The 24682-nt window shown below is 44.1% G+C and overlaps 1 protein-coding gene across 1 annotated transcript in view; it reads left to right on the forward strand.

The window, feature by feature from the left end:
• Positions 1-4269: 4269 nt before the first annotated feature.
• Kcmf1 (potassium channel modulatory factor 1) overlaps positions 4270-24682 on the forward strand; it is a 91385-nt gene continuing 70972 nt past the window's right edge. The window contains exon 1 of the mRNA XM_042690451.1: positions 4270-4440. Within this exon, the coding sequence (XP_042546385.1) occupies positions 4425-4440 (16 nt within the window). The 5' untranslated portion in view covers positions 4270-4424. The remainder of the gene's footprint in view (positions 4441-24682) is intronic.

Below are 24682 nucleotides of genomic sequence, written 5' to 3' on the forward strand. Positions count from 1 at the left end.
CCTGAGCTCTTCAGCTCAAGGCTAGTGCTCTATCACTTGAGACACTTCTGGTTTTCCGGTGGTTAATGGGAGATAAAGAGTCTAATGGACTTTCCTACCTGGGCTGGCTTTGAACCACGATCCTCAGATCTCAGCCTCCTGAGTAGTTAGGATTATAGGTGGGAGCAATCGGTACCTGGTCAAAAATTCTTATATACCTAAAACCACTAACAAATTACCTAGATATTAATTATTAATAAATCTGTAAGGATTAGTATACATGAATCATTTTAGTGTTACTAAACAGTGCATACTAAGCACATACTAAAATACAATTCTATCAACCCATTATAATATAGTCCCCTGCCAAAAAAAAAAAAAAAAACACAAAAAAAAACTTTGTGGAAGGATATTGATATATATATATATTTTTTTTTAATACGTCTTTTGTCGGTCATGGAGGCTGAACTCTGGGTCTGGGCACTGTCCCTCAGTGACTCAGCTCAAGGCTAAGGCTCTACCACTTGAGCCACAGCACCACTTCCGGCTTTTTCTGCTTATGTGGTGCTGAGGAATGGAACCCAGGGCTTCATGCATGCAAGGCAAGCACCCTACTACTGAGCCACCTTCCTAGCCCTATTTTTTGACATTTTGCAAGTCTTTTTAAAGTCTGTTTTACTTGAAGACTTATGAATCTTACTCATCAGTGGAGATGCTGATTGCTTAAGGTATGAAAACTAGGAAGCACCCTAAAAGGGCTTTGGGGACGTTGAACCACTTTTGAGAATCATTACTTTAAGCTTTCCTCTAGCTCTAAAAACACTCATTTATTCATTTATCTAACACTCTGGGATTTCTAAACAATGAGTGAATCCCATGGCCCACTGCATTTCAAAGAACCTACCTGAAAAGATGAAAACACATTTAAAATTATGAACATTAATATAGGAGCTATAGAGGGGGAGGTAATAAGTTACCAGAGAACCTAAGGAGTCAGGAAAGACATATTGAGATATAGGCAAAAAACTTTTTTCCTGGAGATAGGGTTTTGTTATGTAACCGAGGCTGGTCTCGATCTTAAAATCCTCCTGCCTCAGGATGGGTCTACCTGCCACCATGCCAATTGTCTTTTTTTTTTTTTTTTGCCAGTCCTAGGTCTTGAACTCAAGAGCTTGGGCACTGCTCCTGAGCATCTTTTTTTTTTTTTTTTTTTTGGGTCCGGTTGTGGGGCCTGAACTCTGGGCCTGGGCGCTGTCCCTCAGCTCTTCAGCTCAAGGCTAGTGCTCTACCACTTGAGCCACAGCGCCACTTCCGGCTTTTTTCTTTTTGCTTATATGGTGCTGAGGAATCGAACCCAGGGCCTCAGGCTTGCAAGGCAAGCGCTCTACCACTGAGCCACCTTCCCAGCCCTCCTGAGCATCTTTTGCTAGCACTCTACCACTTGAGCCACAGCGCTACTTCTGGCCTTTTCTGTTTATGTGGTACAGAGTAATCTAATCCAGGGTTTCATGAATGCTAGCCAAGCATTCTACCACTAAGCCACATTCCCAGCTCAAGCACTTGCTTTTTGTGTGTATATGTGCCGGTCCTAGGGCTTGAACCCGGCCTAGATGCTCTCCCTAGGCTTCTTTTTCAAGATTAGTGCTCTACCACTTGAGCCAGTTCCACTTTTAGTGGAGAAAGCCTCACAGATTTTCTTGCCTGAGCTTAGATCTCAGCCTCCTGAGAAGCTAGGATTACAGGCATGAAACACCAGCAACCTGCAAGCTCTTGCTTTTTAAAGTAACTTGTATTCTTTTCAGGTGTAGAGATCTTCAAGGCTTAACAAACTTGTCCAGTAATAGAAACAGTATCACAAGAATACATTTGTCATTAGTGGCTTACTAATCCTAACTACCCAAGTGGCTGAGATCTGAGGATTGTGCTTGGAAGCCAGCCCAGGCAGGAAAGCTTGTGAGATCTTATTTCCAATTAACTACCAAAAAGCTGGAAATGATGATATCGCACAAGTAGTAGACTGCTAGCCTTGTGCAAAAAAGCTCAAGGAAGGCTGGGTATGTGGCTTAGGGGTAGAGTGCTTGCCTAGTATGCATGAAACCCTAGGTTCCATTCCTCAGTAACACCTAAACAGAAAAAGCCTGAAGTGGCACTGTGGCTCAGTGGTAAAGTGCTAGCCTTGAGCACAGAGAGGCTCAGAGACAGTACCCATATCCTGAGTTCAAGCCCCAGGATGGGGGGGGAGGGGAAAAAAAGCTCAAGGATAGTGCTTAGGCCCTGAGTTCAAGACCTAGGACTGGCACCAAGGTTTTGTTTAAAATCTACATATATAAAATGTAAATATTTCTAGTGACAACATCCTCATTTAAACTCTATAGCGTATCACCAAATAGTCTGTGGGTAGACAGAAATAACCAAAAGTCTATTCCCCCCTCCCTTTTTTTTTTCTTGGTGTGGGCCCTGGACCTTGAACTCAGGAAATAACCACCACTGTCCCACAGCTTTTTTGCTCAAGGCTACGATCCTACCCCTACACCACATGAGCAATACGTACCTTCAGTCTTATACTAAGCCCGTTTTTAAATGAGGGGGAGGGGGGAAGAGTTAAGGCACAGAGAGGTTAAGTAATCTGACCTAAATCAAACCGCCAGCAAAATGGGGAAGGGTGTGGTTAGAGGCCCTCACCAATAATCCCAATCCCAACACCTGGGGGAGGTTGAGTCAGGAAGACTGGGTCACCTGACTACATGAGACCCTGTCTCAAAAAAAAAAAAAAAAAAACCGACACAGAAAACCAACCTCAGGGCTGGGAAGGTGGCTCAGTGGTAGAGCGCTTGACTTGCATGCTCAAGGCCCTGGGTTCGATTCCTCAGCACCACGTAAGCAAAAAGAAAAAAGCCGGAAGTGGTGCTGTGGCTCAAGTGGTAGAGCGCTAGCCTTGAGCTGAAGAGCTGAGGGACAGCGCCCAGGCCCAGAGTTCAGGCCCCACGACCGGACCCCCCCCCAAAAAAAGAAAACCAACCTCAAAGCAAGCAGTGCCTTATAACCTGGTTTTAGCAGACTTCGCTCGGGAACGGGGTCCTGCCTTCCTTAAGAAAAATGGCAGAATTTCAAGCGTATAAATGACAAAATAATCACACACACACACACACACCCAAAAGGAAAACAAAATACACCAAGCCGAAGGGAGGCTCGGCAGAGTTCAGTAACTTCTCTAAGGGTTATAGGAGACACCTGAACCAGAATCCCCCGGCCGAGGAGCGACCTGCGCTCCCCGAACGCCACGCAGCCGGCGACACGTGGCGAGGGGGAGACGAGTCCGGGCCGAGAAGAAGCCTGAAAACAAAGTGGACGAGGGGGAAGCAGGGAGGTGGGGACGAGTCCAATACACCTCACAGCCGACAAGAAGCAGACCCGCAGGAAGCTAAGCCAGTCCCCTGCGCCCCCGGGACAGCGTCCCGCCGGCGGGCCGCCGCGGCTGAGCTCGGCTTGCGCGGGTCCTACTGCACGCCCGGGCGAGCTCGGGCCGGACTCAACCGACAGGGCTCCCGAGGAGGCCGCGGCCTCCCCTGCCCTCTGGGCCGCGAGTCACTCGGCCAACACCGGAGGTCGGCTAACTTTCCCTTCTGGGCGGCGGCGGCGGCCTTGGAAACAAACACCAACCCCGGTCCTCAGGAGGCCCGCGCCGGCCCGGCAGCCATGTGGCCTCCGGGAAACCGGGCCCTCCGCATCGCAGCCTCGCCGCCCGCGGTCAGCCGGGGCGGGACGGGGCGACACCTCCAAGCCGGCCGCGCGGCATTTCCTCTTCCTGCCCACACGCGGCGTGGCGGCGGCCCGCCGAGGCTGGGTCCCGAGGCCTGACCGCGGCCTACCAGCGAGCGCGAACCACACCGCGCCCCGAGCCGCCGCGCCCCGAGCCTCCGTGCCGCGCCGTGCCGTGCCGCCTCCGCCGCGCCCGCGGGCCGCGGGGCCTCCGGGCGGCTGGGCCCGGCGCGGGCAGCGAGAGGCGGGGCCGGCGTGCGGGCGGAAGGAGGTGGAGGAGGAGGAAGAGGAGGAGGCGGCGGCCGGGAGCCGGGGGAGAGGGGCGGGGGGCGGGCCGGGGGAGGGGAGGAGCGGGATTTGCGGAGCGCGGCGCCGCTGCCGGGAGCCGGCGGGCCCGAGAGTGACCGAGTCACGGCGGGCGCCGGCGGAGCCGCGGCGACGGACCCGCCTCCTGGAGGAGCTCAGCCCCGGCCAGGCCCGGCCCCATTCCCGCCCCGCGCCGCCTCCCCGCCGCCGCCGCCACCGCCGCCGCCGCCGCGGGAGCGCTCCCCTGCCCACCCCGCCCCCGCGGCCGAGCCCGGGAGTCGAGTGGGAGTCGGCCGGCCGCCGCGGGTAGCTCTGGGACCCCGCGGGGGACACTGCAGCCGGAGCCCGGGAGGGGCCGCGCCGCCACCGTCTGAACTAGGATGTCCCGACATGAAGGTGAGAGGAGCCTCCGCCCCCACCCCCACCGCCCGGGCCTCGGCCTACCCCGCCCGGGCCCCGCGGAGGGCGGCCGGGGAGCGGCGGAGACTTCGGCAGAGCCCGAGCCGGGCCCGAGGCGCCGGGCCCGGAGGCGAGCAAGCGAGCGAGGGCGGGCGGTCGCGGTGCGGCTGCCGCCACGGTTGCGGCCGCGGCCCAGAGCTGGGCCTGGTGCCGGAGGCGGGGCGGTCGCCCCGGCCGGAGGGTTTGCACTGTCATGGGGCGGGAGAGGGGGGAGGGGAGGCGACGGGGCCCGTTACCGGCGGGAGCCGGGCCCTCGGGACTGATACCGGACGCCGAGGCCCGGCCGGCTAGCTAGGGGCCGCGGGCCTCAGCGCGGCCTAGCTCCTGCCGCCCCGGAAGGGCCCGGTGCGATCGCAGAGCCGGGTCGAGGGAGGCGGCCGGAGGATAAGGGAGGCGGCCCGGGACCCGGCGGGCGCGTCCGGTCGCCGGGAGACGACGGCGAGTGTCCCCGCCTGCAGGCGACCGCGGGGCGGGCGGGAAGGTTCTGTGACCGGGCACGGAACTCCTCACAGACTCGAGCCCGCCCGGCCTCGCGGCTAGGCCTCAGCGCGTCCCTGGGCTCGGGTAACCAAGTTCCCGGGGTGGATCGGGGCCGGTCGCGGCGAGCAAACTCCCTGCTCGGTCACCTCGTCGGAGCGGGACCTGCTCCCAGCCGTCCCGGGGCCGTCACCCGCGTGCGCTGCACCCCCCAAAACCAGGTTTAGGTAGATGGCCGTGGTGAAATCCTGTTAATGGTCGGGGGAAGGGTGTCTTTGGACTCGGTTGTATGATTTGAAAACACGCTTGGGGTACAGTTGCAAATAAGCCGATAACTCCAGTCCCAGGGCACAAAGACACAAATGGTACGGGCCGATGGATAGATTGGCTTTGAACAGGTAAAATTAAACACCTAAATAAATAGCGAACTTCAATTTTACTACCATATGGTTTAGGAAAGGGGGAGGAGGGCTGTACTTTCTTTGTTTCCCTACTATAGGTTTTTAAAATAAGTATTGACAGACTTGAGAAAAAAGTTTGTGCTGGTCAGGTTATTGCTAGATATTAGAAGTGACTTGGAAGTATTGTGTACTTTAGATTTTAACATCCTCTATAGGTAAACTGGGAGTGGAGTGAGTTTAGTAGGATTAATGTGAGATTCACATTGTGGGAAGGGCGTTCTTAAGGAAATACAGGTCTTAGGATTTCAAGGCTGAAAAAAAACCTCAGATTTATCAACGTTTTATGTAGAGCAAACTTTCAGAATTTGCATTACTGATTGCAAACGGGGGTGGGGGGTTGGGGGGTGGGGATTGACTCCAAGAGCCTTTTGTGTGTGTTCAAGTATTCTGTGTTTTAGAAGTTAACGAAACTAGTAGGTAATAAGACTGTTTTCTTCAGGGAGCATTTATGGAGTGCTTACTGTTCCAAGAATGGGACATTTTGAAATAGTAGGTTACTTAGTTTGATCTCATTGAAAAGAACAGAAATATTTGGAAACTGTGCCCTATATTCTCACTTTATCTGCTTAATGGAGACGTATCCCCATTTATGTAATTTTTAAAAGTTGTGATTGAAGTTACATCAAATTTCACCGGGGGGCTTTGGAGGCGTGACTTAGTTGATAAGAGTGCCAGCCAATGAGTGAGTCAGATACTGAGTTCGAGTTCAGTCTCTGACTAAAAAGAAAAAAAAAACGAAATTTAACTTGGGGATATTAAAGTTTATCTTAGATTTGTACTGCTGTGTACATCGATCACTTTCAAGACACAATGAGAGTGAGCACTGGCTGCAGGCTTCCTTAATGGTAGGAACTGGGAGAGTTAAAATTGCAGAGTAGCCTTGGGAGTAAGGTGTTGGGAGACACATGCTTTTTTTGCCATAAGGAAGCATCCTGATAATTCCAGACTGAGTATTCTAATTGAACTGTGAGTGGCCTGGGAAGGAAGTTCCTTTATATATAAACTCAGTGGAATAATTAAAATATCATAGTTGGGAATATTCTTAGTCTAATATACACGTAACTGAAGTCCATCCTTACCTATTTGCCCCTGTGGGAAGGTGTATTTTTATAAAACTTTCAGTTACTATCACTTGACTATTAACTGAACTGAGACACACTAATGGACACCTTTCCTGGTAACTTATTAATGCTGGATGTTTCTGAAAAGGAGACCTATATCCCTTTGAAGACTTACAACAGTACAATGCTTGACCAGACCCTTTTAAGGGTCTGGTTAAGGCCTAAAGCAGGAATAGCAGTCTCGTGAATCACATTTAATTCATGAGATGTATGTGTCTTGTAAAATATTAATTCAGACTGCTGTTATTTTCATCAGTAGGAATCTTACCTATCTGCAAATGCACTTCCTTTCTCTTCAACTAATCTTCACCTTTTTTTTTTTTTGTGATGTGTTTGTAGTGCTGCTTAGATTGGTGTTCAGGGCTTCATGCTTCATATGCAGGCCTCTTAGCATTTCTTTAGTGGTATGATTTTTTAGTTCTTCGGGGGGGGGGGGGGGGGGGGTTGTTTCTTTCTTTTTTTTTTTTTTTTTTAGTTAGTTGTGAGGCCTGAACTCTGGGCCTGGGCGCTGTCCCTGAGCTCCTCAGCTCAAGATTAGCGCTCTACCACTTGAGCCATGGCGCCACTTCCAGCTTTTTCTGCTTATGTGTTGCTGAGGAATGGAACTCAGGGCCTCATGTGTGCAAGGCAAGCATTTTACCACGGAGGCACCTTCCCAGCCCAAAGTTCTTTGTTTTTAGTGTGCATATCTGCACACATGCACATATTTGTGTGTATGTATGGCAGACATGGGGCCTGAACTCAGGGCCTGGGCATTGTCTCTGAACACTTTTGCTCAGGACTGGTACTCTACCATTTGAGCCATAGTTCCACTTCTTGCTTTTTAGTGGTTGGAGGTAATCTCACACTTTTCTGCCCAGGCTAGCTTTGAACCACTATCCTTAGCTCTCAGCCTCCTGTCCTAAGGTTACAGGAATAAGCCACTGGTACCTGGCTGATTTTTGAGCTCTTTTAATCATCTGTCTACTTCCAATTTGTAGTTACTACTTTTCTTCTCAGTTGTGTGACCTAGAACTGGATATAATAGTCTAGTAAAAGGCCAGGCCAGAACTGTGCTGCCTTGTTTCTGATGGGTTTCTGTACCCAAGTAACTTGTTACTTTGTCTTTCTGCACACTCTAATGAGTTGTACTATATTATATGACTGTATTAATTATGTAACTTTGGACCACACAGCCCCAAGATGGATTCCTGTGAAGCTTAGAGGCTCAACTGATGAAGCAGTGAACTGACTGCCTCTGTGAAAAGAGATAAAACCAGGAGCAGAGAGAAATGCCCTAGACCAGGGTCAGCATTCTTTTCTCTGTGAAGGGCCAGGTAGTAAACAGTGTAGGCTTGGAGAGCTATAAGATTGGTAAGCTCTGCAGTTGTCCTTTTGAAAACAGCTATAGACAACATGTAATCCAATGAGCATGGATATGTTCCAATTTATGGACACTGACCTTATTTATGGACACTGACATTTGAATTTTATGTAATTTTTATGTGTCATGAAATATGACTCTTCATTTGAAACACCACCACCATTTAAAAATATAAAAGCCATTCTTAGCTAATAGGCAGCACAAAAACTAACAGTGGCCAAATTTGGTTCATGAGCTGGTTTACCTACTATGTCCTAGAGTAGACTTTATTTTATTTATTTATTTATTTATTGGGTTGGTCGTAGGGCTTGAACTCTGGGCTTGGGCGCTACCCCTGTGCTCTTCAACTTAAGGTGACCACTCTACGGCTTGAGCCACAGCACCACTTCCGATTTTCTAGTGGTTAATCGGAGATAAGAGTCTCACGGACTTCTCTGCCCCTTCTCTGCCCCGGCTTGCTTTGAACTGTGATCCTTAGATCTCAGCCTCCTCAGTAGCTCAGGATTATAGGCGTGAGCCATCGACGCCCACCTTTATTTTATTTTTTTGTATCAGTCTTGGGGTTCAAACTCGGGGCCTGGATGCTGTCCCTGAGCTTCTTTTGTTCAAATTTAGCGCTTTACTACTTGAACCACAGCTCTACTTCTGGCTTTTTGGATAGTTTATTGGAGATAAGCACCTCATAGACTTTATTGCCTGGGCTAACTTTGAACCAAAGTCCTCAGAGCCTGTCTCCTGTGCTAGAATTACAAGCAGGAGCCACCAGTGCCTGACTTAAGAGACCTTTAGAGAGTTGAAGGAACTGGAACTGCAGTTCTGAAAGGGTCTCTCTGCTAGCTATTCAGCCATTCCTACAGATAATGAGAAAGAGTCTCTGTATTGACCAACTCTGCTCATTATGACTTTTCCAGAAGTGTTCCAGAATTCTAAGGCTTCTCTTAAATTCATCTGATAAGGTTCTTGTCATATTATAACACTTATGGTCACTTTATGTTCTATATATCATGTTATCTAATTCTGTGTTATAGGCAAAATAATAATTTTTCTAGTTTGTGTATTTAAAAAACAAAACTCAGAGCTGGACACCAGTGGCTCATGCCTGTAATCCTAGCTACTCAAAAGGTTGAGATCTGAGGATCATGATTCAAAGCCATGAGGAAATCCATGAGTCTCTATCTCCAATTAACCACCAAAAAACTGGACTGGACATGGAGCAATGGCTGTAGTGGTGGAGAACTAACTAGTCGAGCATAAAAGTTCAGAGACAGTGCCCAGGCCCCGAGTTCAAGCCCCAGGACTGACACCAAAAAATCTCCTCTAGCTAGGAATGTAGAGTGAATGCATGCTTAGCAAAGAGCCTGGGTTCACACACACACACACACACACACACACACACACACACACACACACACACACACACACACACACACACACACACACACACACACACACACACACACGTTAGATAAAAGTTCATAATTGTGATCAACTGGTTTATTCCTCATACTACAGAAACAATCTATAAATGTTTCTTCCCCACCAGACTTAGGTTGTGTCTAATCCATTATTTCACACATTTCTTGGTTTAAAAAAAAAAAAATCCAACAATTTAAAGTCAAATATGTTTTTACTCCAATTAATCAACTAGGCCCCAAATCAAGTAAGAATATTCATAACTTATCTAATAAGCACTGAATAATGTTATTTCAAACTCTGAGTAAACATACTTAATACTTTAAACATGTTGGTTGTGTGTATGTGTTTGTTTTTGCCAGTCCTGGGGCTTGAACTCAGGGCCTGGGCACTGTTTTTGAGCTCAAGGCTAGCACTCTACCACTTTGAGCTACATCTCTACTTCTGGCTTTTTTGGTGGTGTATTGGAGATGAAAGTCTCATGGATTTTCCTGATCAGGGTGACTTCTAACCATGATCCTCAGATCTTAGATCTCAGCCTCCTGAGTAGCTAGGACTATGAGCATGAGCCACTAGCATCTGGCTGAATCTATGTTTTTGAAAGAGTCTAGCTATGTTGCTGGGATACCCTCAAAGCTAATGCTTGGACTCAAGCAATCCTCCTGTCTCTGTCTCTAAAGATGCTGTTGCTGCTGCTCCTCTTCTTGCTTCTACTACTGCACTGCTACTGTTCCTTTTCCTCCTCTTTCCCACTCTTTCTCTTTCTTTCCTCTACCTCCCTTCCCCCCCCCCTCCTTTTTTTGCCTGTCCTGGGGCTTGAACTCAGGGCCTGAGCACTATCCCTGAGCTTCTGGCTTTTTCTCTTTATGTGGTACTAAGGAATCAAACCCAGGGCTTCATGCATGCCAGGCAAGCACTCTACCACTAAGCCACAGTCCCAGCCTCTGAAGAAGCTTCTTACACATGATACCTCACCTGACTTTTTTGTGTTTAAGAAATGACCTTAGGCCCTCTGCTTGCACAGAACCATAATTCTCCTACTTATGTCTCTTTCTTTTCTTTTTTTTTTTTTTGTTGGTCTTGGGGGCTGAACTCTGGGCTTGAGTGCTGTCCCTCGGCTCTTCAGCTCAAGGCAAGTGCTCTACCACTTGAGCCACAGAGCCACTTCTGGCTTTTTTCTGCTTATGTGGTACTGAGGAATTGAATCCAGGGCCTCATGCATGCGAAGCAAACATTCTACCACTGAGCCAACTTCCCAGCCTACTTATGTCTCTTTCATAGCTTAGATTACAAGGGTGTCGTGTGCCACTATATGATCTTTTTTATTAAGATTGTAAGTGGGGTATCCATGGCTTATTCCTGTAATCCTTAGCTACTCAAGAGACTTGAGAACTAAGGATCACAATTTAAAGCCAATCCAGGAAAATCCACAAGACAATTACCTCCAATACCCCCAAAAAGCTGGAAGTGGAGTTATGGCTCTAGTGGTGGGGCTAGCCTTGAGTGAAAAAGCTAAGAGACAGCACCCAAATCTTGAGTTTAAGCCCTAGTGTACAGACACACACACACACACACACACACACACACACACACACACACACACACACACACACACACACACACACACACACACACACACACACACACACACACACGGTTTATAGTCTCACATGAGTTTGCTGGTGGCTCAAGCCTGTCAAAAATAGTTATCTGATATTTAAGGATCACAGTTCTGCCTGAGAGACTTTTATCTCCAGTTAACCAACAGAAAGTCACAGTGGAGGTGTGGTTCAAGTGACAGAGCACTGACCTTTGAAAGTAGAAGTGTGGCTCAAATAGAGTACACACTTTGAGTGAAACACATTGAGTTCAAGCACCAGCACCAAAAATAAAAAACAAACAAACAAACATTGCAGTCCTGCTAACTTTTGTTCAGGCTGATCTTAAATAAACTATGATCTTCTGATTTTTGTCTCTGGAGTATCTGTGATTACAGGCTTAATCCACCACATCTTGCCTCTCTGATACTTTATATAATACTCTAATAGCTTTCTATGCTACTCTAGATTTATTTATTTTACTTTATTTTATTTTGGGGGGCTTGAACTCAGGGCTTGGACACTGTCCCTGAGCTTTTGTGCTCAAGGCACAGTTCTACTTTAGACTTTTTTGGTGGTTAATTGGAGATAAGGGTCATGGACTTTCCTGCCTGGGCTGGATTTGAAGTGTGAACCTCAGATATCAGCCTCCTGAGTAGCTAGGATTACAGGAGCAAGCCACCATTGCCTGGCTTCCCTGAGCTTTTTTGCTCAACTACTTGCTCCACTACTGGCTTTTTGGTACTTAGAAAAAGTCTCAGGGACTTTACTGCCTGGGCTGACTTCAAATCACAATCATCAAATCTCACCCTCCTAAGTACTAGATTCATGCTCTGAGTTCAATCCCTAGCATTCTCTGTCTTGTCTGTCCCTGTCCCTGTCCCTCTGTCTCTGTCTCTCTCTCTTTGTCTCTCTCTCTCTCTCTCTTTATCTCTCTCTCTCTCACACACACACACACACACTATATATATATATAATACAATTGTATCTCGTGTAACTAGTGCTTTTGAATATATGTATACACACATACACATGATAGAGTGCAGTCCTAACTTTCTGAAAGTTATGCTACTCTTAGGTTACATTTTTCTCTTTAAAAAAATCCATTGAAAACACATGGGACAATCTCAGAGTAGGTTGTAATAATTTTGCTCTCAAAGCCAGACCTGGTAATTGCGTGATTCTTAAAATTAATATTTTTATTTTCTTTAGTTATACAAAAGAGTTGCCCTTCAACAGAGCAGTTTATGAATACAATGCGTCTTAATCAAAGATACCACTTTCAACATTCTTACCCAACCCTCCCAACTCACCCTTTCCCTTATTTTTCTTAGTTTTTTAGGATATGCATTGAATTATTTTGGTGCTGCTTCTGGGGCTTGAACTCAGATCCTGGGTGCTATCCCTGAGCTTTTTTTCTTTTCTTCCTCAAGGCTAGCACTCTACCCGTTGAGCCACAGCTCCACTTTCAGAACTTTTGGTGCTTAATTGGAGTAAATTCTCATGGACTTTCCTACCAGGGCTGGCTTTGAATCATAATCCTCAGATCTCAGTCTCTGGGTAGCTAGGATTATAATAAGCATGAACCATCTGCGCCTGACTTCATTGATGATTTGTTTTTACTTTGTTCTCTCCTTCTCTTCATTTCTTCTTCCCCCCACCCTCCCACGTTTCCACCCCATCCTACCCCTTTGAAGTACCAGTTTCCTGATGTTTATTTTGTGGACCTTTGACTTAGACTTTTTAAGGAATTAACCCATTTGAGATCTCCCTGAGGCTCCGTATTTCAGTTAGTACATTTATGTACAGTTTACTTATATATTTATAAACTAATCCTAGCTTCCACATAAGAGAAAACATGTAACTTTTGTCTCTTTAGGCCTGACTTTATTTTTAATATAATTTTGTCCAGGTTCTTCGATTTCTTTGCAAATGATGCAGTATCATTCTGTTGGATGAGCAACATAACCACATTTTCTTGATCCATTTGTCATTGATTCCATTCTCAGCTGATTATATACCTTGGCTGTGGTTTATAGTGCTGCAATGAACATAGTTACGCTGGTGATTTTTTATGTGGTCTTTTTGCCTTCGTACAACTCATTAAAAGAATATAATATTCTGAAGACTTTTAGTTTCAATAAATCATGATTTACCAGCAACTTGGACCTATATCTCCATTGTTACTGGTGCTATGTGGATTGTCTCGTTTAAAAAAAAGGTCATGATTTACGTTTACTATGCTTCCAGTAAATGACAGATAAGAATATAATTTTATGGGGAAATATATCATATTTTAATTTCTAGTGTCTGTGATTTCATATAAAGTTCTATCTGAAGTGTGTTTGCCCATATTTTGGCACATTGCGTTCAAAATGTAATAATATATAACTTTCTTATTTTAACATAGAAATTTCATTGGGAGGAGTTTCCTTTTTTTAAATCTTAATATTTTAAGATGTTTTAGCACCAATTTTGTTTAAAGATAGTAAACTTTTTTTTTTTTTTTTAATGCCAGTACTGAGACTTGAACCTCAAGCCTTATGCTTTTCTCTCATTAGCTGGATAGATACTTTCACTTTTTTGCCAAGCAATACAGTAAACCCTTTCATAGTAGAAACTTATTTCAGAACTTTTTCTTAATGGGTCATGTGACTTGAATTCAGGGCCTAGGTTCTATTCCTGATTGAACCATAGTTCTGCTTACAGTTTTAATTGGACTTTGCTGTCCAGACTGGCTCTGAACTGTATCTTCAGATCTCAGCCTTATGAGTAGCTAGGATTACAGGTGTGAGACACCAGCACCCAGCTATTTTATAACTAACCACCTACCTTTCTTCCTTTCCTTCCTTCCTTTCTTTCTTTTCTTTTTCCTTTTTTTTTTTTTTTTTTTTTTTGGTGCTATTCCTGGGACTTGTACTCCAGGCCTGGGTGCTATCCTGAGCTGCTTTTACTCAAGACTAGCATTCTACCACTTGAGCCAAAGCTTCAGTCCTGGCTTTTTTGGTAGTTTAGTTCAGATAAGAGTCTTTTTTTTGGGGGGGGGTCCGGTCGTGGGCCCTGAACTCTGGGCCTGGGCACTGTCCCTCAGCTCTTCAGCTCAAGGCTAGCACTCTACCACTTGAGCCACAGCAGCACTTTCGGCTTTTTTTCTTTTTGCTTATGTGGTGCTGAGGAATCGAACCCAGGGCCTCGAGCATGCAAGGCAAGTGCTCTACCACCGAGCCACCTTCCCGGCCCCCAGATAAGAGTCTTATAGACTTTCTTGCTCAGGCTGTCTTCAAACCATGAGCCTTAGATCTTAACCTCTTAAATAGATTACAGGTATGAGCCACCACCAGCACTCAGCTTATTTCAAAACCTTTGATCAAATTCTTTCATATTTGGCTTATAACTTTTATTCATTTATTTTTTTCCAGTCCCCGGGCTTGAACTCAGGACCTGGGCACTGTCCCTGAGATACTTTTGCTCAAGGTGCTAGCCACTTGAGCCACAGCATCACTTCTGGCTTTTTCTATTTATGTGGTACTGAGGAATTGAACTCAGAACTTCATGCTCCCTAGGCATAGGCAAGCACTCTACTGCTAAGCCACATTCCTAGCCCTTAATTTATATTTTGTTATTATAAAGGTAATATACAGAGGGGTTACAGTTATGTAAGTCAAGTAATGAGTACATTTCTTTTTTTTGGGGGGGGGGTCCGGTTGTGGGGCCTGAACTCTGGGCCTGGGCGCTGTCCCTCAGCTCTTTAGCTCAAGACGCGCTCTACCACTTCAGCCACAGTGCCACTTCCGGCTTTTTTCTTTTTGCTTATGTGGTGCTGAGGAATCGAACCCAGGGCCTCATGCATACAAGGCAAGCGCTCTACCACTGAGCTGCTTCCCAGCCCCATGAGTACATTTCTTTTTAAACAAAGTCATCCCTTCCCTCACTTTCTCCCAGTTTTTCCCTCCATGATGTATATATAACTTTTTAAAAGAAATGTATGTGGGGCCCTAGTGGTTTACATATATAAGTGCTCAAGGAACTGACATCTGACAATTACAGTTCAAAGCAGGCAAATACTTGAGGCTCCTATCTCCAACTAACCAGTAAAAACTAGAACTGGAAGTAGTAGTAGAAAAGACATAGGCCTTTGTTAGAACACAAGTCCTGGAGTTAAAACCCCCAGTATTAGGATCAAAAAAAACAAAGAAATCTATGAGTCATAACTTAGTTTATACAATTACCCAGATTTTGGGTTTTTTAATTGGAGGCTCTAAAAGCTGTTTTTAGTGGAAATTAAGGTATCATTGAGTTGTTCTGGAAAACTATTACATTATAATTATTGAGGAATATGGATTCAGGTGAAACATTCTCTTATACTTTATAAAAGTAGAATGCTGGCCAAATGCTGGTATCTTATGCCTGTAATACTAGCTACTTAGGAGGCTGAAATATGAGGATCAAGGTACAAAGCCAGCTTGGGCAGGAAAGTCCATGAGACTATTTCCAATTAACTACCAGAAAACTGGAAGTGGTATGATGGCTCAAAGTGGTAGAGTACTAGCCTTGACTGAAAAGAACTCAGGGATAGCACCAAGGCCCTGAGTTCAAGTTCCACGACTGACCAAAATAAAAATTTAAAAATTGTTTATAAAAAATATTTACAAATGATTACGTTGTTTCTTTTGTTGTTTTGTTTTGGCAGTTCCTGGAGCATGAACTCAGGCCCTGGGCATTGACCCTGATTTTCCTTTGCTCAAAGCTAGCACTGTATCACTTGAGCCACAGTTCCACTTCTGACTTTTTCTGTTTATGTGGTATTGAGGAATCAAACCTAGGGCTTGGTGCATGCTAGGCAAGCACTTTATGGACCATGTTTTGGTGGGTTTTTTTTTTTTTTCCATTTCCTTATAAAATAACAGGTGTATTTTTTTTTTTTCCTGCTTCAGAAGTTACTCATTAAAATTCAGGGAAAAGGGACTGGGAAGGTGGCTCAGTAGTAGAGTGCTTGCCTGGCATGCATGAGGCCCTGGGTTCGATTCCTCAGCACCACATAAGCAGAAAAAGCCAGAACTGGCGCTGTGGCTCAAGTGGTAGAATGCTAGCCTTGAGCTGAAGAGCTGAGGGACAGCGCCCAGGCCCATGATCAACCTCCCCCCCACAAAAAAAAAAAAAAAAAGGAAAAAGGCTTTAAAAAGTATACTTGTAGAGCACAACATTTTATTATTGTAGTAATTTGTATATATTAGCCACGTCCTGATTGATGTTGGAGATCTAGGATAATAAGGTAGTTTCCTAGGGGAACATATTACCTAAATTACATGGGAAAGCTAGGAGAACTTAAGAAAAGATATGATGTTCTTGGGATAGTAAGGACAAGAGGCCTGATGAGTGTTGGCAGAGGAAAGATAAAGACAAGGTGGTTATGAAGCTTGAAATGACATGTAGCTAGAGATAGCAGAAACAAAGTCAGCCCTTACACTAAGTAAGTATGCAGGCATATTCTAGCACTTTGGAGGGAAGAACAGGAGAAGCCCTCATTGCTTTCCACCTATGGCTATAAGACACTTTCTCCAACAAAGTCAGCACTCCTGCTTTGTGAATTGACCTTAGAATGAGGTACCAGAAGGTAAAAGCAAAATGAGCTTTTTACCAGTAGGTAAAAAACAAGAAAGAATTGCTTTGTTAGGTACCTTTTTTTTTTTTTTTTTTTCTTTTTTGGTCAGTCCTGAGGCTTGAACTCAGAGCTTAGGCACTGTCACTGAGCTGCTTTTGTTCAAGGTTAGCACTCTACCACTTGAGCCACAGCACCACTTCTGGCTTTTTCTGTTTATGTGGTACTGGGGAATCAAACCCAGGGTTTCATGCATGCTAGGCAAGCACTACCACTATGCCACGTTCCCAGCCTCTTGTTAGGTATCTTCTAAAGTATTTCTCCTGCCTCCATTGTGGCTCTCCATATGTGTGCATGCCCAGGGGTGTTGGGGGCATCAGCTCAGGGCCTGTGGCTCTCCTGTTGTATGTGTGGAGAGGATAGGGGGCAGGGGTACTGGAGCATCAACTCAGGGCCTGAACAATGGCCTTGAGCTTTTCCAGCTTTAAAAGTCTCAGAGGCTTTCCTGCCCAGGCTGACTGAACTGTGAGTAGCTCCTGAGTAGCTGGGATTAAGGCATGAGCCACCAGCAACCAGCCAGGCCCTCTTAAGTGATTTTGTTTTTGTTTTGTTTTGTTTTGGTCAGTTGTAGAACTTGAACTCAAGGACTGGGCATTATCCCTGCACCTCTTTGTGCTCAAGTCTAGGGCTCCACCACTTGAGCCACAGCACCACCTCCCGTGTTTGAGAGGTTAATTGAAGAAAAGAGTCTCAAGGAGACTTTTCTGCCTGGGCTGGCTTCGAACTGCAATCCTCACATCTCAGCCTCCTGAGGAGCAAGGATTCCAGGCATGAGTCACTGACACCCAGCTCCTCCTAGTGATTTTTTTTTAAATTTTGCCTGTCCTAGGGTTTGAACTCAGGGTCTAGGCACTGTCCCTGAGCTTCTGTTGCTCAAGGCTTATATTAGTCTACCAGTTGAGCCACAGCACCACTTCCAATTTTTTCTGTTAATGTGGTACTGAGGAATCAAACCCAGGGCTTCATACATGCCAGGCAAGGACTCTACCACTAAGCCACATTCCTAGCCCAGAAACAAATTTCATAGTCAGTAACTTCAATTAAAAATCCCTAGGAGAGGGCTGGGAAGTGGCTTAGTGGTAGAGTGCTTGACTAACATGCATAAAGCCCTGGGTTCAATTCCTCAGTACCACATAAACAGAAAAAGCTGGAAGTGGCTCTGTAGCTCCAGTGGAAGAGTGCTAGCCTTTAGCAGAATAAGCTCAGGGACAGTGCCCAGGCCCTGAGTCAGGGACAGGCAAATAATAATAATAATAGTTTCTAATTGTTATCTTTCTGAACTGTAGCAGAGTAGAGTTGTGGCTCCATTAATTGATGCACATGGTCAGTTAGTTTAATCTCTTCTGTGGTGACAGCCTTCCAGCATACAGTGCAGCAAACTTTGTCAGTGGCCACAGGCGATTCAGGGAGAAAGTATGGATAGATCCCTGTAAATCCATCACTGCTGCTAGAGAATGGGTGGGGGAACCTGTGATATCAATTTTGTCATCTACAGCTAGTGGGGGGCAGTAATGATCCAGACAAAACTTTTGACATGACTTTTGGGGGGAGGGGCACATTATTTCTGTCAAATTGTGTGAGATATTCAATCTGAGAGATAGCATGAGCCCCAGTACAGGCACACACACACAAAAAGAACAGTCAGGTGTATTCTACCACAAATCATTTTGGCTATGAATTTCTTCTCTTTTTCTTTTAACACTGTCCTCATGCCCCTCTTGGCAAAGTTAAGCATCCCTCCAATGGCAACTCTTCCTTACATTCCTGGCATTTTAAAGCTGTAATTGCTTACTTGTCAGTCTCCCCCACCAGCTCTCTGAAGAACAGGAATAATGTTAAATTTACTTTTTTTACTGTATTACCTGCCTTAATGGTAGCTTAATCTAGCCCCTGCAACATTTGTGATTGTTAGATATGTTAATAATTGTGTAAAAATACTATGAGGTCAGGCACCATGTCTTACACCTGTCATCGTAGCCACTCAGGAAGCTGAGATTGGAGGATCAAGGATCAAAGCCAGCCAGGGAGGCAAAGTCCATTAGACTCTTACCACCAGTTAACCACCAAAAAATCTGGAATTGGTGTTTTGTTTTGTGTTTTTTGTTTTTGTTTGTTGTTGTTTGTTTTTAGCTATGACTCAAGTGGTAGAGTGCTTGAGCAAAAAAAAAAAAAAAAAAAAAAAAAAACCTCTCAAGAACAGCACCCAGGACCTGACTCCAAGCTCTAGGACTGGCATACACACACCGGCATAAGCACACAAATGCGTTCTGTGAGACTGGAAATGTTCTCCTTTATCTGGTAAGCTGATTAACAAGGAGGAGATTGTTGGAAACTCGAAGGAGAGGATGAACAAACTATATACAGCAGAAACTACTTAAGGGAGTTGACTCCTGTGACAATGGCATGTTTTGGTCTGCCTCTGGCTTCAAATTAATTGGACATGGGTTTTACATATCAGTTGCAGTGAGTGTTTCAGTTTTTTTTCTGATTCATTTCAGCCGTTGGTTCGTGGCTATTTATGGGCTGCCTATTCTAGTACCACTCACAGTTGTTTCCAGTGTTGTTGATCCAGTGCTAGGGATGATAAATAATATTCAGTAGGTTTGAAACAGATTTGGAAATCAAATACTTTCCAGTGTGCTGGAAATACACCTTTAAGTTTATATTTTATGACAGGGTAGTTAAACCATGTAAGTATTTTGCTATTTTGGCAATATTTGCACATACTCCCTCCTCTTACACTTTTTTTTTTCTTTTTGTGTGGATACTGGGGCTTGAGCTCAGTGCCTTGTGCTTTTGCTTGCTTCTTCCCTCCCCCCACACTGTTGTTAGCACTCTATTACTTGAACCAGGCCTCTAGCCCAGCTTTTTCCCCCCTTGGTAAATTCAAGATGAATCTTGTAGGCTTTTCTGCCCAGGCTGGCTTTGAACTTTATACCTTGGATTTCAAGCTTCTGAATAACAAGGATTGCAGCCATGAGCCACCAGCACCCATCTGCTTGTTTTCACTTACATTTCACAATTCTATTTCTTCTGCCCAGCAGTTTATTTCTTTCCTTTACAATGTTATCCTTAAACTATAGTATCATTCTGAAATCTCATATTCATCTGTATGTTAAAATATGCTCAAATATATTCCTCATAGGTTTACAGTTAACACATATTAGGGTGCAGCTAGACCCTACCCTACTTCTGTTATTCTTGGTCTACCACTATTTACCTTTGGTGCCTTTTGTGGTTGTGGAAGTTTGACAATATAATGGGAAGATTCTAAATTAATTAGGAGTTAAGGACACTGAAGGGAGGGAAGCAGGCGAGGTTCTATAAAGGAATGGCTACAGATGTGTTCCTTTTCAGGAGGAATAAAATCACAGGACAAGCTGGGGTTGATTAGATGATGGATGGGAAACAAGTAGTTCTCATATTCAGATATATTGTGCTTAGCAGTATTGACTTTTGAGGATTCTGATACAATTAATTATAGTTAAGAATGAATGTAAACTGCAGTGTTTGTGGGGCTAATAGGTCAAGATATGCTACTGGTGACAAAGGTGGAACTAATTTTCCCTATCCATGGAAAAACGGTCTTCAGATATTAGGCCAGGATCAGAATTTTTACACTATCTAGGTGAAATATACTATATCTCTTCATGTTCTTTTATTGTTCTGGGTCATTTTCTACAAACTTTTTTTTTTCATTATTTCTGGTAATATTTTAAAATTGGTATAAAGGTGATGTACAGAAGGGTTGCTATTTTATGTCAGGTAATGTGTACATTTCTTTTTGGACAATGTTACTCCTTCCTTCACTGTCTCTTTTTTCCTCCTTCGCCCACCCATAGGTTGTATAGTTCATTTTCAACATAGTATCTACTGAGTTGCATTATTTTTATTGTTATTATTAAGTAGTTGTATATAAGTCAGCTTATGAGTACAATGCTTCTTGGTCAATGTCACCTCTATTCTCCCGTTTTCCCCTCCCATCCCTACCCTCAATCTGCAAACTTTTATTTTTGCCAGTCCTGGAGCTTGAACTTTGGGGTCTTAGCACTGTCTCTGAGCTTTTGTGCTCAAGGCTAGTGTTCTATCAGTTGAGCCATTGCTCCGCTTCTGGCTTTTTGTGGTTAATTGGAGATAAGAGTCTCAGACTTTTCTGCCTGGGCTGGCTTCAAACAAACAGATCTCAGCCTCCCAAGTAGCAAGTATTACAGGCAGGAGCCATGGATGCCTGGCTAAGGCTGATTTTAAGGACAGCCTGGGAACCATAAATAGTTCCCAGCCAACTTACGGTACATATGAGAACCTATTTCAAAAACCAAAGGCTAGGGCTAGTGGCAAAGTAGCGACTTGCCTACACATATAAGGCCCTAGATTCCATCCCTAATATTGTGAAACAAACAAAAACTAGATTTGGAAGACAGTCTGTAAGAAATGAAAGGTTTAGTATGTTTTGCCTTGATTTTACTGAAGCAGCAGTTCCACTAAGCAGGGTTTTTGTTTGTTTTCATTTTAATACTTGTCCTTGGGCTTGAACTCAGAGCCTGAGCACAGTCCCTGAACTTTTTTGTTCAAGGCTAATATTCTACCACTTGAGTCACATCACCACTTCTGGCTTCTTTGGTAGTTAATTGGAGATAAGAGTTTCATGGGCTTTCCAGCCTGGGCTAGCTTTAAACCTGTGACTCTCAGATCTCAGCCTCCTGAGTAGCTAGGATTACAGGCGTGAGCCACTGGTGCTGGACTTTCAGCAGTCAAGTGTGTGTGTGTGTGTGTGTGTGTGTGTGTGTGTGTGTGTGTGTGTGTGTGTGTGTGTGTGTGTGTGTGTGTGTGTGTGTGTGTGTCCAGTACAACCAAATTACTGAAACATCAGGAATTTACTTTTTTCCTCAATAGATAAAAATGCTAGAACTGTATTTGAGTGCTCTTATCCAGTGACTCTTTTAAGTAAGATGGAAAAAGATCTGTAGTTTCATCATTACCAGGAACTTGTTAGAAATGCGTGTCCTCTGATCTCACTCTAGATCTATTGAATCAGAATTTCTGAAGTGGGCCTGGCAATCTTTTTTTTTTTTTATTATTTTTTTTTGGGGGGGGTCGGTCATGGGGCTTGAACTCTGGGCCTGAGTACTGTCCCTCAGCTCTTCACCTCAAGGCTACTGCTCTACCACTTGAGCCACAGCACCACTTCTGGTTTTCTGGTGGTTTACTGGAGATGAGTTTCATGGCCTTTCCTGCCCTGGCTGGCTTTGAACCTTGATCCTCAGATCTCAACCTTCTGAGTAGCTAGGATTAAAGGGGTGAACCATAGGCATCTGGCTGGCCATCTCTATTTTTAACAAGCTCTTCCCTGGACCCAGGCATTTATATATGAAATTGCTGGTAATGGACACATAATGATCAAGGGACCATTTACCAAATAGAAATGTTGCTGCTGGCTGCTTCATTTTTGAACTGTCTCTTGAAGAGATGGAAGGAGGAGTATAGCTCCTCCATTTCAGTCTATCACTGATTATACACAATTATTGAATACATATTTGAGTTAGGCACTGTTCTAGTAATAGGGATACCACAAAACAGCAAGTAATACCACAAAGCAGTAAGTTCCTATTTCTGTGATACTCAGATTATCTTAGAAGGGGAAGCAAACTATGGTTCATAGGCCAAGTACTACTTTTATTGTATTGTGTGCTGATACTGGAGCTTGAATTCAGGGCCTCATGTTCTTGCTCAGTTTTTCTTGGTTAAGGCTGATGCTTAACCACTGAGCCATGTCTCTATATCTTTCTTTTTGCTGGTTAATTGGAGATAAGAGTCTCTGAGGTTTGACTGCCCAGGTTGGCTTTGAACCATGGTTTCTCTGACTTCAGCCTCCTGAGTAGCTAGGATTATAGATATGAACCACCAGCACCCAACAACTGCTATTTTTTTAAAGGTAATTTTATTGTTATTATTAAGGTGTTACAAGAGGAATTACCGTTTCATAAGCTAGCTGATGAGTACATTTCTTTTTTAGACAATGTTACCCCTTCTTTTGCTTTTCCTCAGTTTCTCTCTCCCATCCCTGCTCACAAGTCCCATAGTTCGTTTTCCACATACTGTATACTAAATACCATGACTTCATTGTTTGCCCATTCTCCCTCCCTTTTTGAACTCTCATAGCCCACCCTAAAAAGAAAAAAGAAAAAAAAACCCAGAGTAAAAACAAATGCCAACGCAATTCTTTTCTATAAATACTTGAAATGTTCAGAGGAGTTATGCCTTTGGGTTTCTCCCCCTAAGAATATCCTTCTTTAGTCTGCTTCTGAATCTTATAGTCCTATATAAGTTGTCCTGTCCAGTTAAATTTTAAATCTAGCTTCCACATATGAAAGAAAACATGCACTGTTGGTCTTTCTGAACTTGGCTTACCTCATTTAACATGATTTGATCTAGGTCCATCCATTTCCCTATAAATGACATAATCTTTGCAATGGATGAGTAAAATTCCATTGTGTATATGTATCAAATTTTTTGGATCCACTCATGTATTGTAGAGGATCTGGGCTGTTTTCATAACTTACCTATTGTGAGGAGTGCAGCAATGAATGTGGATATGCAAGTGTCTACCATATCGTGACTTGTGATGCTGTGGAGATGCCCAAGAGTGGTATGACTGTGTCATAGGGAATTTCTGTTTAGATTTTTGAGAAACCTCCAAACTACCTTTCAGACTGGTTGTACTAGTTTACATTCCCACAAGCAGTGCAATAGGATTTCTTTTTCCCCACATCCTCACTAGCATTTGTTTTTGTTCAAATTCTTAATGTTGGCCAATTTAATTGGGGTGAGATGGAATCTTAAAGTTGTTTTGATTTTCATCTCCTATAACAATTGCTATTTTTAAAATATAATTTTATTATTATTAAGCTATTATACAGAGGGGTACTGTTTCCTAAGTCAGGTAATAAGTACATTTCTTTTTATTTTTTTTAAATTTTTTATTGTGAACATACTGTACAGATGGGTTACAATTACATGGGCACGATAATGAATACATTTCTTATCAAGCATTGTAGCCTCCTCCTTTGTTTACTCTTCACATCCCTTCCCAGACTCTCCATAAGTACATTTCTTTTTTCGGACGTCACCCCTTCCTTCACTTTCTCCAGTTTTCCCCTCCCATCCCTGCTCACAAGTTACATAGTTCATGTTCCACACAAATCAACTGCTATTTCTATAAATAAAGGTTTATTAGGGCTGGTAATGTGGCTTAGTAGTAGAGCGCTTGCCTAACATGCATAAAGCCCTCAGTTTGATTCCTCAGTACCACATAAACAGAAAAACCCAGAAGTGGCACCGCAGCCCAAGTGGTGGAATACTAGCCTTGAGCAAAAGAAGTTGAGGGACAGTGTCCAGGCCCTGAGTTCAAGCCCCAGGACAGGCAAAAAGAAAGGTTTATTGAAACACAGCCATATCTATTCATTTATGTAAGGTTTAACACAACTTTTGTGCTTCAGTGGCAGAACTGAGTTGTGAGAGAAAAAGCTGCAAATACACACACCTGGCTCTTTACAGAAAGTGTGTAGATACCTGCAGTAGACTTTGAAAGATTAATATGTAATAGAGAAGTAGGAGGTGATAAAAATGTTTGGAAAACCCTAAAGCAGGTTAAGGGAATAGAGAGGGAATTCTTTAGATAGAGTTATCAGGGAAGGCCTATCTGAGGATGGGACTTTAAAGATAATTATAAATGAAAGGTACTCAAGGAGACTGGAAATCTAAAGGAAAAGCATATTTAAAAGAGAAAAGATACAGGAAGTGTGAAAGTCCTAAAACTTGGGATGTTCTTGAAACTGAAAAGAATGTGTGGCTGGAAGACAGTGGTTGTAGTAGACAGAGTGAGGAAAGTCAGTGTACCATATCCTACACACCCTTGACTGTCTCTTGCAATAAGGATTGTTTAATTGTGAATGCTTTAGAAACATATCACAAGCCTTGTGGCAATAAAAGGTTTTTTTTTTTTTGTCTCAACAGATGGCAAACTGGAAAGTAAATGTCTAGTGCTATCTTCCAAACATCTCTAAGAAATACTTTTTTTTTCTCTGAAC

Source organism: Dipodomys spectabilis, unplaced genomic scaffold (genome assembly GCF_019054845.1).
Source record: "Dipodomys spectabilis isolate Male_0828 unplaced genomic scaffold, ASM1905484v1 ptg000137l, whole genome shotgun sequence".
Lineage (NCBI taxonomy): Eukaryota > Metazoa > Chordata > Mammalia > Rodentia > Heteromyidae > Dipodomys > Dipodomys spectabilis.